General features: G+C 37.3%; 1 protein-coding gene across 3 annotated transcripts in view; it reads right to left on the minus strand.

The window, feature by feature from the left end:
* The window catches only part of EIF2AK3 (eukaryotic translation initiation factor 2 alpha kinase 3), a gene marked incomplete at its 5' end in the record, with an annotated part of 68,108 nt that overhangs the window by 19,643 nt on the left and 32,078 nt on the right, over positions 1–16,387 (minus strand). For 2 of the 3 annotated variants that reach the window (XM_082672139.1, XM_082672140.1), the window contains 9 exons: positions 1,371–1,493; positions 4,825–4,937; positions 5,316–5,536; positions 6,789–6,911; positions 7,881–8,021; positions 9,006–9,168; positions 9,753–9,987; positions 11,631–11,764; positions 13,828–14,022. In XM_082672139.1, the coding sequence (XP_082528265.1) occupies positions 1,371–1,493; positions 4,825–4,937; positions 5,316–5,536; positions 6,789–6,911; positions 7,881–8,021; positions 9,006–9,168; positions 9,753–9,987; positions 11,631–11,764; positions 13,828–14,022 (1,448 nt within the window). Of the gene's footprint in view, positions 1–1,370; positions 1,494–2,835; positions 2,882–4,824; positions 4,938–5,315; positions 5,537–6,788; positions 6,912–7,880; positions 8,022–9,005; positions 9,169–9,752; positions 9,988–11,630; positions 11,765–13,827; positions 14,023–16,387 lie in introns of those variants that run through there. The other variant, XM_082672141.1, reaches the window with a different exon arrangement.

The following is a 16,387-nucleotide window of genomic DNA, read 5'->3' on the forward strand; positions in this document are numbered from 1 at the left end:
TACTTGGCCATCCCTCCCCTACATGTGTGTCCACCAAGGGACAGGTTACCCCTGAACACGGCGCAGACAACACTACCACCACAAGGCTGGCTTTCCTTGACTGCCTTCGGCTACCTCTGCACTTTCTTCATGAGAAGCTACTTACTAAATTAAACCACAAGTCACAGTCTTCCTGGCTTTGCAGTTATTTGAGTATATATACAAAGGTCTCAAATAGTTATAGATTCTTGAGGGCAGAAGCCTTTCTTAATTTTATATCCTATGTGGTACTTTGTACATTTCAACTACTCAAAAATTATACACCAAAGAAAAGAATTAGTCCCATAGTACTCAGACTGTCCCATTCCTATGTCCCTATCTGTTGGACAGCATGTTTAACTGCTAATTAGGAAGACAGTCCAGAAATTAGTGCACATTTAATCAAGAATCCACAGGAGGCTTCCACAATAGATGAAAAGGACGGTGTTACTGAAAGCCCATCATCTTAAGCGTCACACTGTTCTGAGCCCAAAATTCCACTTCTAGGAATCTATCCTAAGGAAACAGACGTGATCAAAATTTTATATAACGGATGAGCAATGTCAAGTTGTTTTTTTTTTTTTTGGCCGTGCCGAGAGGCATGAGGGATCTTAGTTCCCTGACTAGGGATCAAACCCATGCCCCCGGCAGTGGAAGCATGGAGTCCTAACTAATGGACTGCCAGGGAAGTCCCCAAAGTTATTTTTAATTGCAACAAGTTGGAAACCTAAATATTTAAAAATAAGAAATGGTTAAATGAGACATGGCACAAGTATTAATTGGACTATTTTCCAGTCATAAAACACTTTCAGTATATTTTAGCATTTCAGTAACATACTCTTAATAGGAAGGAAAACACTGAGAATACAATGAAGGAAGCAATAAATAAAACTGTATTGTACTGATAAGTGTGCTAAGAACTAGGTAAATTTATGACCAGAAAAAAAAAAAAAAAGAAAATAACTTAAAATGTTAAAAGTGTTTATTACTAGGTAGAGTAGACACGGATTGTTTTTTGTTTTAATACTATTCCTTATTTTCCACAATAAATATAGATTATTTTTAAATGGTGCTATGTATTAAAGTCTATAGTTATTAAAATTCACTATGGGAATGCCCTGAGTTGTTAAGAATCAAAAACAAGGGCATATTTTTTAAGTAGATACAAAGCAGTCAAAGTAGATGACATTTTTAAAAGATAGCTAGTTACCTGGTAGTACTGAGAATATAAGATTCAGAAGGTCAGAAACTCTGTTTTCTATAGTCTCTATGGAGTATAGTAAGGACATATTGCCTATGAGATTAGATAACACAGTCCTAACTCCAAGTTTACTAAAAGTACTATCCATTACCTGTTTGGGAGGCGGATTCTCTTGATAGCATAATTGCAGTCATCAACTTTGTTTCTAGCTTCAAAGACAACTCCAAACCCTCCACGACCCATGCACTGAATCGGTTCAAAATCTGTTAGATAGCTTAAAAAAAAAAAAAAAAAAAAAAAAGTAAATTTTACAAAGTTTGTAATAGTTTTAAATTTTGTACTAATAGTTCAATCTTATTTTATGATATGTAAAAATGTATAAACTAAGTTTCCTAGAACTTATTTTAATAGAGTGCAGTTTAAATTCTAATAGCATTCTTTGCTTTCCTGTCTGTATAAATGAAGCAAAGACATTTTAATTTTGCCCCTGGGAATTTTATAAAAAATTTTAAAACTTCTGCTTAATGGGGAATCACTTGTTAATCACTTATTCTTACAGCAATTTTAGTACTGTTCTGTCCTATCCAATACTTTCCATCATCCATCAAAACAGTTTATCCTTAATTCTCTAACCTTTTACCTCTTGTGGCATTCTGTATTCAAGCAGAAAATGTATTTTCATCTTATGCCAGTGCCTGTATATTTTATGGAAAAGATTTAATCAGTTCCATTACATTTATGTACGTTTTTAGCCAGAAACCTTCTCTAGGAACCAAAGCTATCTGAAATTCGCTGGGGTGCCTCAGGAGTCAGTGTGCTCATCACCAAAGGTATGTGGACAGAAGCTAACTCACCATCTGGCACTTACAGATGGACCTCCACTTTGTAGCCTATGTCCCCTGGTGACCTCTCTGATCTGCTCTGTATATTCCAGCCAACTTGCACCAGGCTCTCTCACAACTTCAGAGCTTTTGCTTCTGCTATTTGCTCCAGTGGGATGCCCTACTTCTTTGGACTTAATAAAAAAACTCTATTTTTCTTTCATTCTGCTCATCTCACCACCTCTATAAGGCCTTCCTAGACCCCTATCTTAATGTTCTTATAGCACTTTGCACATACTACTTGGAACTGTTTAAACTTGGTCTCAATATTTTGCAGTTATTTATAAGCAGCTTTCTCTCTCCACTACTACCGAATTGTAGGGACCTTGACTGCAGGAGAGAATTCTTTTTCCTCTTTGTATTTCCAAAGCCTGGGCTCACCTGGCAAATAGAAGGTCTAACAAATATCTATCGAATAATGCATGAATTAATAAATGAATGAATGCACGCATGCGTGCTGTGGAAGACATTCTTCCAGCCGTGTGAGAGGGAGTTGAATTAGATGATCTTTGGTGTCCCTTAGAAGGCTAACTTTATTACTTTATGACTTGCACACTCATATTAATTTAGCGGTTCGCTCAGCTTTAGAGCATGGTGTTAAGGAGGAGAGACAATAGATCCCAACCCTCCATGGGCCAATTACCTTCACAGAGAATGAAGAGTAATGATCTGTATCCCTAAGAATAGCTAGGCAAGGTACTTGAGTACAAATCCATCTCCCCAACTGCAAAAGCCCATGAAGTTCTTGTCCTACTCCTGGAGAGCCAACTGAATTATCTTCCTACATTAAAGAAAACACTCATATGAAAATGGATATATCTTTGGAAAGGAGAAACATCTTATATATGATTACAGCTTTTATAAATATAAGTATCATCTTGCCTCAGGTCCCAACTTAGGACTTAAATTCATGACTGAATCCAGAGCTTATGTTCTTAATAATGCCTAGAACATAGTAGGCACTCAATAGACGTCAGGTATTATACAGAGCTCCTGTATTTTTAAAAACAATCAGCTGTTCTCTTCATAGTGAATAAAATGGAAGGAAAATTGAGTCTAACTCAGTTTTAGAGTACATTATTCCAATTCTCTTCACAACAGCCTTACCAATATATGCTTAATCACCATACCCCACTCACCCTCCCATCTCCACCTGTCTCTTACTCATGATTTATTATGACGCCCTCTTGAATCATCACAGCCAGAGTTAGTTACTTACAGCTCATGGCTTTTTTCCTTATATGTTTATGTTTTCTCTAGTATCACCTTCCCCGGTAGACTTTAAGCTCCTGCAGGGGGTAGGACCAGTCTTTTTATTTCTCCCAAAGCCTGAGATACTGCACAGAGTTGTTCAGAAAGATGTTGAATGAACGATGAATGGCTTGGGTACTGAACTCCATGGAGTTGACAGGCCCCTCTCCTCTCCCTCACTATAAGTCAGCATTTTTATTAGCAAGGGTATTAAAGCCCTTACCACTTGCTAGTCACCTAGTACGTTTTGCTAAAACATACGGATTACAGCCAATTCTCAACTTTTGAGAAGATGGTATGAATGCAGCTTAGATTAAGTCCATAGATAATCAAAATAACCCACATTTTAGCTGTAATTTTCCATCTTTTCTGTCATAAAGCCATTTCCCTAGATATTTATTAAGCAGTAAGTTTCATATAGAGCTTCTCCTTGTCCCTGTATCATGAAAGTGCTAATAAGCATGATATCAAAACGAAGGGGAAAAGTAGCAATAATCCATTTAAGAAAATTGAACCGCAGCACCATTCCTTGTCCCACAAAGCATGAAAATCTGTACACCTGACAGATCTGCTTACAGATTTTCTACTTTTATTTTACTTTCAAATTATTTGAATTGGCTGATTTTTAAGTAACCCAACTCCCTCTTCTGTTTTTAAAAATGATCTATTCTATTGGTGTATTTCTCCCCAGTTTTCTGCTTCTTATTTTAGACAGAATAAGGATGAAATAAATAACTGAGGATTAAGTAACATAGGAGATTTATGCCATATTCCAATAACATAAAAATTATTGTTTGGTATTAATGCCAAGCCCAGTACATGGTAGACCCTCAATAACTATGTCATCTGAATAACAACTCAATTCGGTGGCTGTAATTCTTTTTTTTCTTTTCCTTCCAGTTTTATTGAGAAATAATTGACATACATGGTGGCTATAATTCTAAACTTTTATAATGCTCTACTTCTATCCCTCTTCTATACCACCTTGAATCAGTTTAAGTAACTTGAGGGATATGTCTGTTTTATTTACCTAGTCATACATTTTTTTTAAAAAAAATTAAACAATATCTTAGTTTAGAGGTTGTTTCTTCTTTCTTAAGTGAAATACAGTCGGCATACAGTATTATGTAAGTTTCAGGTGTACTACATAATGATTTGACATTTGTATACATTATGAAATGATCACCACGACAAGTCTAGTCATCATCTGTCCCCACAGAAAGTTACTGCAATATTATTAACCGTATTCCTTATGTTGTATATTACAATCCCTGTGATTTATCATATAACTGGAGGTTTAGAAGCAGATGTTGAATGAACAACTATTCTATTCTTCATCTATGTCACTCACCACTCCCCCTCTCCCTTCCGAACCATCCATTCGTTCTCTGTATCTAAGGCCATTTCTTCCTGGATTTGAACAGTCAGCATCAGAAACTACAGCACACATACATTTTATGAAAAGACTCATACCGTGATACGTATCCAGAATTTTTTATGTCATTCCAGCTACTGTCATTCGCTTCTCCACTGACAGAATCGTATTTATTTTCAGTTTGACACTGAGTTTCAGATTCTTTCCTTTGCTGATAAGGTGGGGGAGACAAAAAGTCACTCTCAGTACAAAGCTGAATGGAAGTTAGCTAACAATATTAGGCTATAAAACACTGAAGAATAAATAATACTGAGAAAAATAAATGTATTATAAGAACATAAAACAACAGCATTTCCTTTGTCAAAGGGAAAGGGCATGATCAGGGTGGAGCCAGACTGCAATGGGTAGAGGAGTGAAGGGGACAAGGACGTGGAGGCAAGAGTATGGGCAACAATGATTTTAGGGTAAAACTTAAGGAAATGGACCCCTTGCTCCTCACATGCACACACGCACATGCGCACACCCCCCCCCCTAAGTTTTCTATAGTCCCAACACTTTGAAAAGGATGAGATTCTAAAAAATGTCTTACTCTGTGAGGATGAGGATGGAAGAGTCTGCGCACAATGAAAGTTGTTGCTACGATACAAAACAGAATGGTTCCAACTATTTCTTTCCACCAGTGTAAGAGGAGCACGGGATCCTTTTTGCGGATACTCTTGCTGTAATTCGGGTTGTCGAGAAATCGGACTGTGATCTGTGTGCTCCGTTTGTTCCTTTCCCTCTTGTAGTATGGCAGGTAATAACCATTATCTTCAACAACAAACATTAAAAGTGGTTTTTTTTAAAAAGATAAACCAATATAGTTCCACCTTTAATTGCTAAAAATTATCTAATTTCCTATGACTTTTAACACTAATTCCTTTTTCTAAAGTTTCATCTCCTCTTTAACACATCTTTCTATTGAATAATAAGACTAAAAACAACCCTTAAGGGATACTCCGTTCATTATCTCATTAATAATTCAATCCTTTAAATGCAAAAAAGAAAAAAAAATTAGATAGTACTCAAACCTCCTTTGCGGATTTGAAACTTTACTTTCATTTAGCATCAACAAAATATCAAAATTTTACCATGACGAGGAAAACATCTCCACCGTGCCTCTCTGGTTCCTTTCAGGCTGTCAAAATGAATTTGTCCTAGAAAGCAGCCTGTCCTTTTCACCTTCTATTTTATACCACATGGGCAGATTACACAATTCTCTTTTACCTTGTATTCTCATCAATATCAGATAGACAGCTGTCTGTAGTTCAGAGCTCTCTGATTTTCGTTAAATCAATTTAAATTCTACAGTAATTTCCCAGTTTTATCATCTAGGGTAACTGATGAGGAGTCTATGTTTTTGCCTAATGCAGATCTGAGCAATTTTCTTTTTTATATCCAACTGTTCAAAAAATTTTCATAACTGAATATATCCTAACTTTAAATACACAGGAATGTGTTTCACGTCAAATGTCACCTATTCTTGACTTTTGTACTAATTTTCCTCGTCTGAAAACAAAATTAAAATAACCCCATTTTATAGCATTTTCACATAGCTCTATGGGAAACACCTATCTTCTTCATTATGCAGACTGATATTATATAGACTATATTATATAAGCTCATAACTAAATAAGAGCTAATAACAAGAACTAATGCTTATTGAACACTATTATTTGCCAGGCATGGAGCTAATTAAGACTGTGCATTATCTCATTTGACCTTACCACAACCCAATAAATAGATATTAGGATTACTATACCTTTGTTTTACAGATGAAGAAACAGAGACACAGGTAAGTTAGGTGTGCCCAGCCTAGCATGTGGCAAAACCCTGGCAATCTGTCTTTTGAAGCCTTGTACCCTTGGCCACCATTCACAATACCTGCCTCCCAAGATATTTATTTTCTGCCCTCCAACTGGCTACTTTGCATTTGAATTCTATTAATTAATTTCAAATTAGTAAATTAAAATAAACAGAAAAATAAAAACAGCATTTTCAATCCAAGTGGAATCACACTTACCATATGGATACTGCAAGATTGAAAGTGCACCATTACTGTACTCTTCGTGAGAAAACTTATCATTACTAAGACATTTGTCAAATTCATCAGACCCCACCAAGACAGGAGTTCTGGAAGGAGAATCTAAAAGAAAATGGTAAAATCTTAACTGTTATGACTTTAATGAAAATGTGTGTGCCTCATTCATCCAAAAAAAAGATATTCAAATAGCACAGCTCAGTTCAAATATGTAAGTCAAAAAAACGGCCCAATGTTCTTTCCCTTGAAAAGCACAGTCTTGTAGAGAGATGAGTCATTTAAACGAGCAATTAAAATATGATGTGATATATGTGATAAAAAACATATACAAGGTACAGAAAGATGGCTGAAGGAAATAGATGGCTTAGTATTTGAATTCAACTCAATTTGAGTATCTCAAAGAACATGATGTGATAACCAGATGTTTCATAAATATTCTTTTTTTTTAAAAAATAAAGTTATTTATTTTAGGCTGCTTTTGGTCTGCATTGCTGCGTGCAGGCTTTCTCTAGTTGCGGTGAGCGGGGGCTACTCTTCACTGCAGTGCACGAGCTTCTCATTGTGGTGGCTTCTCTTGTTACTGAGCATGGACTCTAGGCGCACAGGCTTTAATAGCTGTGGCACGTGGGCTCAGTAGCTGTGGCTCATGGGCTTAGTTGCTCCATGGCACGTGGGACCTTCCCGGACCAGGGCTCAAACCTGTGTCCCCTGAATTGGCAGGCAGATTCTTAACCACTGCGCCATCAGGGAAGTCCCATAAATATTCTTAATATAAATATGTTAAGAGCTAAATGATATCAAGGCGTGGTCAGAGAATGGTTAAAGAGTTTTTCTAAGCTGTCTAGAGGAATACTTTACTGACATTGATTTCTATAGAAGTAGCTGCTGTTTCAATGAAATCATGTTCTAAAGGATAATTAAAATTCATTAACGTCTGAAATACCTTCCCAGTTTATCAGAAAATATAGCGTATATAATAGTTGTGATCTCTGTGATATTCAAAACTAGGGCAAAGCCCATGATTAGGCCTCTGAACATCTTAATAACATTTATAAAAGTTCATAATTCACTTACGAATTAAGGGTTTCCATTTGATTGTTGGCAAAGGAATAATTGCATTTTCACTGTTGACAGATTCCAAGGCCTTGGGACTCGTAGGAAACTTTTCTGAAATTCTGACTGATGACTGCAGATACAGCTGGCCTCTGTACATTCCTGAATCAACCAGAACACTGTCAGTTAGGTTTAGAATCAAGCACTGATGATTTTTTTTTTATAAAAAGGTTCACTTTGATTTAATAAAATTAGATGAATTCCAGTTATTTATTCATGTGCTACATAGCTCTTTTCAAAGAATCATGCCTGAAGCACTCAAATTTGACCCAAAGGTTATTCAACAACAACAGGGGAGGAAAGTTACACACAAGTTTCAGTGTTTCTCACTATATAATTTTTGGTAATTACTGAAAAACTCTTCCAGTAGGAAAATTCAAACAAAAGAAATCGTTGTAGTCTTATGAAAGTAACAGCTTAGATGAGGTAACCTTTTCCTTAAGAAAACCTAAACACCTATCATTCAAGAGATACTGCTAACAATTCAATTAAATACTATCATAACACGTGTGATATGTTATTTCAAATTCTTGCATTTCACTGAGATTGAGGGGCGGGTAGCGCATTGACGGGGCTTAAAGAATCTTATAAGTATCTGACCACAAAACTAGTTCAAATAATTAAATTTGAGGGTTTTCAAAATGTAGAACATTGAAGGCTTTCAACCGCCAAGCAGCACACCAGAATTTTGTTTTAATTTTTCAGATAAGTTGTATAGATGCACAGAAAAAAATAAACATACCTTTAAGGGGGAGCAAACTGATACAGATGCAAATACAAATGTAGAAAGTTTTAGACTCTGAAGATACATAAGTAATGTGAAATCATGCTATGTAATGGCAACATTTTTAAGCCTTTCAAATATAGGTCTCAGAGAAAAAGAACCCGCTATAGTAATTAAAAGTTTCAGAATTGGATAAATGAAAGAAAATTGCAGGAATAGAGATCAAAGTACAAATCTTAAGGCCAGAGAATGTACTTAGGAATTGAAACTACTACAGGCACACCTGAAGTAGAGAGAGACAACGTAGGAATAAAATCTAGATGTCAACATGTACTACTGCTAGATAAGAGATACCCACTCACCCAAGTAAACACTGTTTTCTGTGGCTCCTCGGGCGGCTTCTACGATGTCTTCTTCATCCTCTAAAACCCCGTCATTAGTGGTGTAACTTGTATCATCAAAAAGACTGATGGGAATGACTTTGCCATCCTTAACCAACCAGGCAGATGCAATGGGAGTACAAAACTAAACAAAAATGGAAAGGAAATTTTAAACAATTTCAAGCAGTATTTCTATGTATCCCAACTCCTGAAATACCCTTTAAAACCACATATTTCTTTACAAATTTTCACTTTTCCAGCTTTACTGAGGTATAATTGACGAATAAAAAATGTATTTATGGTGTACAGTGTGATATTTTGATATATGTATACACTGTGAAATAATCAGCACAATCAGGCTAATTCATATATCCATCATCTCACGGTTATTTTGTATGTATGTGTTTTAAGAACATTTAAGATCTATTCTCTTCATTTCTGTTTAATATTCTGAGGAAACTCCATGATGTTTTCCATAACATCTATGCCAATTTACATTCTCGCCAACACTGCACGAAGATACACTGTTGTACACTGTTCACCAACATCTTCACCAACCTTTTGACTTTTTCTTAATAGTCATTCTAACACATCTAAAATCACAAATTTCTTAGAGCACAGAGAACAAGCTGAAAATCCAAAATGGCAGTCACTTCCTTCTACCCAACATGTTTGGTCAAAGTGAGAAGGAAAGAAACATATTTATAAATTCTCAGTGGTTCTAGGTACCTGGTATTCCCACTCCAGATGTCCTCCTTTCTTACTAAAGGCCATAACTTTCCAATCAGCAACGGAGACCTTTATCACTGTGTCCATCACGGCAGCTTCCTGTTCTTCCACGTCTGAAATAATTTTAGACTGTTCTTTGTTTCCACTGGGCTTTAAGGTGCTTTCAATAAATCCGGCTCTAGTTTCCATGTCTGGAATATACCGAAGTTCAAAGTGGCCAACACTGAAATTCCACCTTAAATTTACAAAGGTGTGTTTTAGAAATTTACATTTAAATAAAGGACCAAATAATTAAGAACTCTTCTAGAGTGAAGAAGCAAACACTAAAATTTGGTGATGAGAAAAGGAACAACTCAACACAATCTTCTGGAAAGGAGCATGCTTGCTGATTTATGCCACAAGAGGGCGTAACTTGGTTCTGACCCTTTAGAAACAGTGGTTCTGAGAGTTGTGACCTGACAACGGCTACAGGACAGATTTTTCTCTTGAAATTAACAAATGTTCACATTTCTAAATCAGGGTAATTTTCTCAAAACACATCAGTCACCCTAAAATAAGGTAGCTTGCAGTCTGCCTTACTTCTTAATTAAAGTCTGACACATTTTGTTCAAGTGCAGAGAAATGAACACATCCCAATAAACCAATGCAAAAGACAAGACGAAAGCTACTGATTTTAGATTTTTATGAAAATACAGCCTCGAAAGGCAATGTGACCCAGTATACCAAGCCTGAAGGTCATACCACCTCAGCTTCAATCTCAAATCTCTACTGACTGAGATCTGGCCAGTCATTTAACCTTTTCTGAGTTTCAGTGTCCATATCCATAAAGTGGTATTAGCAATGTTTCCTCTATAACTAATACACAGGAAAATCACTTATCTGTTGACACTATAATGGTCTTGACACTAAGATATAAAATGGCCCCAGAATTCCGACATCTGTTAAAAAATAGATACTTAAGGAATATGGATCTTAGATGCCAGACTCTTCCCATTCTGATAACTCAAATTCTGTTAAGTTGAACATCTGCTCCTATGCCAGCTGAGCACCCAGCAAGCACTCAAACACTTAAGGAAACAAAATCCCATCAGGATAAAGAAGGTTGGGTCACCAGCAGATACAAAGTCCAGGGAGTGTAGAAAGAATACATTCTTCACTGAATTTGAGAAAACAGTTTTCAGGAAAGGAAACTGAATTATACTGCATCAGATTAGACAACATCTGAAAGTCTGATTCACTTTCAAAAGATAAAGATGGGATCTCAAATTCTCTTTACTGCGCAGCAATTTAAAATTTAAATATTAGGTTTTGAAAAGTCAAGCATGAGATTTACCACCAGCATATCTAATTCAATCACATTACTTTAAATGTAAAAATTTACATTATTTGAAAAAGGAAACAAAACAGTATTTGACCAAATAAATTAGGCTTTAACACTTTAAGAAAATACACTAAAATATTATTTTATAATTGAGGTGGTGGTCACACAAACCATGAAACTACCTACTAGAGAGAACTGCAGGGTCAAACAGACCCAAAGCACATCAGCTTTGTCTTAAGAGTTTTCTGCATTCTGCAAAGAACTTGGATCAGTGAGATTGCTATGAAAAATATCATTAACCTAAGACTAAGCTAATATAGAGTCACTGTATGGGACTCCTCTTCATTACCATATCCTGAAGCACATGGTGAGAAGTTCACTTCAGGATCTGTTAATAATCACGAAGCTGTTTTAAATTTAGGGGCTTCATTTCTCTTAAAAGAGTAGTATGCTTTTGGGGAAACAAAATAGTTCAGAAAATCTCCACAAAGAAAAAAGCTGATGAATTCTGGTCTTGTACTTCTAAACACCAACAGCAACATTATCTGAATACACACTTCTCACTGCCACTACGAGGGCCGACGGCTCTAACGGTTTTCTGGGTGCGCTGCAGAAGCAGGATATCTTCTTCTTGTTCCATTTCATCATTATCCCATTGGCGACAACCCAAAGCTGAACAGATGTACCTCACCTGAAAAGACAGATGTAAAATTAGTAAAGAGAACAAGTTACAGGAGATCAGAGACAGTAATTAAAAGACTCTCAACAGTTTTATAAAAAGTAAAAGGAAATTGAGGAAATGTGTAAAAAGTAGCCAAGCATTAAGAAGCAACAGCTAGGGGGCTTCCCTGGTGGCTCAGTGGTTAAGAATCCACCTGCCAATGCAGGGGACACGGGTTGGAGCCCTGGTCCAGGAAGATCACACTTGCCGCAGAGCAACTAAGCCCGTGAGCCACAACTACTGAGCCCGTGCTCTAGAGCCCGCGAGCCACAACTACTGAGCCTGCGTGCTGCAACTACTGAAGCCCACGTGCCTAGAGCCCGTGCTCCACAACAAGAGAAGCCACCGCAATGAGAAGCCCGTGCACTGCAACAAAGAGCAGCCCCCGCTCGCCGCAACTAGAGAAAGCCCACGTGCAGCAAGCAACAAAGACCCAACACAGCCAAAAATAAATAAATAAATAAATAAAATAAAAAATACACAGTTTCTGTTAAAAAAAAAAGGAAGCAACAGCTATACTATATAGCACAGGGAACGCCACTCAATACTCTGTAATGGTCTATGTGGGAAAAGAATCTAAAAAAGAGTGGATATATGTGTATATATCACTGATTCACTTTGCTGTACACCAGAAACTAACAAAACATTGTAAATCAACTGTACTGCAAAGAAATTTTTTAAAATAAATAACCTGAAAAAGAAAAAAAAGCAACAGCTAGATTACCACCAACTCCTAAAAATGAAACATTTAGAACCATAAAAGTACCAATGAATATTTATTTCGGGGAATAAGTCTTACTTTGAGCATTTCCATGGAAGAAATGGATAACTAGTTGTGATCTCTTAGTAATAAATATCATTAATAAAATTCTAGGTGAATTAAAAAAAAAACACCTCAGAATTTCCATATGACGGAAATATTTAGTTTTTAAAAATCTGAAACTTTTCTAACAGCTGCAGTATTTTCAAGTACTGCTTTGAAAACTTCACTCAAAGGAAAAGGAAGATTCTTTGGAATGATGTGACCAAATCCTCACAGAAAGAAGCATACCTGCTAGAATACCAGAATTTTGGAGCAGCACATCAAATCAGAGACCCAGGTGACGGGGTTCAATCCCATTGTTTTACAGATGAGAATACTGAAGGAAACAAAGGATCACAAGGCCGCCTCAATACAATACACATGCAGGTGGCTGGAGAGGGCAGAGACGATGGCAAAGGGCCTATGGGCCTAACACTCAGACAAGGGATCCTTAAAGTTTGAAAAACTTGAGGGCCAAGGATCTTTTTTCTATTCTTCCTTATTTTCGTCTTAAGTCTATATACAAATATTCAAGTATCAACGTATTAAGGGGTTAAAAAGAGATTTTTACCTTTCCAAAAGGCATGGTTTTAATTAGTTATTCCCCATAATGGAGTTTTAAGACCCAATCTTAGAAGCAGATCATCTCCTAAGAGCTAATAATGGAGAAAGTCTAGGTCATTAACAGTATGACTTTTTCTTCACACAGATCTAAGTCAAATCTGACCTTGAAGTTTCTGAACTTTTGAAAGTCTTGGTTTTCTCATCTGTAAAATGAGTACAAACTTGCCTCTTGCACCGTCTTACGATAGGCTCAAATAAGTAGAGAAATAAGTAGTAGCAATTAGTCTTATCATCAGGGTTATTATTATTCTTTGGAGGGTTCCTCATCTATCCATATGAAAATTGTACAATGTAACCATTAGAAATATTGTGATGATTTCAAAATAAGGCATGAAGAATGCACCTGACATACAGTAGACCACAGTTATTCATTCTCTTCCCCCTGCTATTCCTGGCTCTGCTGTTCATTCTGTTATCTTGGATAAATTTAGTTTCTCTTAATAATATTCCCCCTTTCTACTTCACAGTTCTTTTATCAAAAGAAATGATATCCTCAGGGGAAAATTATTACAAAGCTCAACCAGTAATAGTATAGTTAAAGAAATTATCTCTTCTATTCCTATTTATTTTGAATTTCTCCCCAAACAAACTGAACATTTTTACTCACCTTTCCACTATATGCACTGAGTCCATATGTAGTGAGAGACTTTCCTCCAACCAAGACAACATCATCTCCAAATTTATAAGAAGATTCAAGAAGCGATTCAACTGTAAACGGAACTGTTTCCATGCTCTCACGGTCCCGGTCCCACTGGAAGAGGTCTCCATCCAGGGAAGGAATGATCATCTTATTCCCAAATACCTAAAATAAAAAGCTAACTTTTAAAAGGATTTTATGAATGGATAAAAAAGATGTGGGTCATGTAAACAATAGAATACTACTCAGCCATAAAAAGAATGAAATATTGCCATACTAGAGATTATCATACTAAGCAAAGTAAGACAGAAAGAGAAAGACAAATATCATATAATATCGCTTATATGTGGAATCGAAAACACGACACAAATGAACTTATCTACGAAACAGAAACAGACTCACAGACATAGAGAATAGACCTGTGGTTGCCAAGGGGGAGAGTGGGTGGGGAGGAATGGTTTTGGGAGTTTGGAATTAGCAAATGCAAACTAGTATATATAGGATGGATAAACAACAAGGTCCCACTGTATAACACAGGGAACTATATTCAATATCCTGTGATAAACCACAGTGGAAGAGAATATGAAAAAGAATATATATATGTATAACTGAATCACTTGGCTGTATAGTAGAAATTAACACAACATTGTAAATCAACTATACTTCAATAAAATAAATCTTAAAAAATAAATTAATAAAAGGATCTGAACTGTAAGAGTAGGAACTAAAAGCCGTAGTCTCTCACCGGAGGTACTCAGGCCTCCTGAGCAGCATACGAAACGGCACAGTTCATCCACCAAAAGCAACTTAAAAGAACCACCCATCTCTCCTGGGACCCACAGGTACACTCCAGTCTGGTTTTCCTCGAACTCTGTTTGCCACGAGCCAAGCGTGTTCCATAACAATAAGGGAATTACTAAGGAGAGTTCTGTGACCAAGTGAGTTCAAGAAGAGGTTACTACTGGGCTTCCCTGGTGGCGCAGTGGTTGAGAGTCCGCCTGCCGATGCAGGGGACACGGGTTCGTGCCCCGGTCTGGAAGGATCCCACATGCCGCGGAGCGGCTGGGCCCGTGAGCCATGGCCGCTGAGCCTGCGCGTCCGGAGCCTGTGCTCCGCAACGGGAGAGGCCACAACAGTGAGAAGCCCGTGTACCAAAAAAAAAAAAAAGAAGAGGTTACTGTGGGAGTTCTTACAGTGATTACTATGTTAACATATAATATGATTTTCTAGTAAAGGGAGAGTTTATGCAGCACTTTCCAAGTCTATTTTATCCAGGCCAATTACCATCATAGGTTCAGATCCAAGGAACACAGGTTGATTTACCCAGCATCCCGTTCTTTCTTTTATTCACTTTCTCAGATCTGCTATGAGCTAGAAGCCTGGTAACCAAGCTTACTGATTTAATGCTCTTAGCTGTCCTTCCTTCTTTTATCAATGTTAACTGAGGGCCTACTACATGCTAGGGACTCTTCTGTTGCTGAGGATACACCAGGGAGCAAAACAAATTAAAAAAACAAAACAAACCCTGCCATTGTGGAGCTCAAACTCTGGTATCGGGAGATAAACAACGTAATAAATAATTACAGAGTATGTTGGGTGTTAAATGCCATAGTGAAAAAAATAGAACAAGATAAAGGGGGAATGGATAAATGTGTGCATGGGAGGGGACAGGACTTGTCAGTAACGGTTAAGTTCAGGGTAGGCCCCATTGAGAAAGTAATATTTGAGCAAAATCTAAACATAAGCATTAACCCTGCTGATACCTGCGGAACAGCCTTTGCAAAGGCCTTAAGGGGGAAGTGCACTGTGAGGAGGAAAGGGAACAGGTTGCAGAGGCAAGGATGGAGATGGGGAGAGCAAGTAGAAGGCCGGAGATGATAATGGTGGTGCTGGTGGTGGGCTACAGTGCAGCTGTTGCCTGCGGTTAGATTTGGGATATAACTGGAAGGTAAAGCCAACAGGATTTCTTGGTGGATTCCCTGTACGGAATGAGCGGAAGAAAAGCGCTCAGGATGACTCTGAAGATTTTGGCCAAGAAAATCTTGTTTCTTGAGAAAGAGTTAAATTAGTACATGACTTTGTAACACTGGCCTTCTGGCATTTCAAAATAGACACAACTCGGGAATTCCCTAGTGATCCAGTGGTTAGGGCTCGGCACTGTCACTGCGGTGGCCCGGGTTCAATCCCTGGTCGAGGAACTAAGATCCCGCAAGCCGCACAGCGCGCCAAAAAAACACAAAAAAACAAAACAGACACAACTTGACTTATTTCAGCTAATGACACGATTATTTTCCTGATCGTCAAGGCTCAAAAATCTGGAAAAAGAGACTATGAAAGAAGCATGAGTTTAAAAACCAGAAAACCTCCAGACAAATGTCGATTTGCTTTTTTAAACAAAATTTCTCTATGGACTTCTTTGTTCCTTAAGCAGCAGAATTCCTTTCTTTAAAGGGATACTTACGGGGATATTTTAAAGAGATCCTTTTCAGTCACAAAGTGTTCTCCGTTGATGCTCAGCTAATATATCCCT

This window comes from Grampus griseus (genome assembly GCF_964374135.1).
Source record: "Grampus griseus genome assembly, chromosome: 15".
Taxonomy (NCBI): domain Eukaryota; kingdom Metazoa; phylum Chordata; class Mammalia; order Artiodactyla; family Delphinidae; genus Grampus; species Grampus griseus.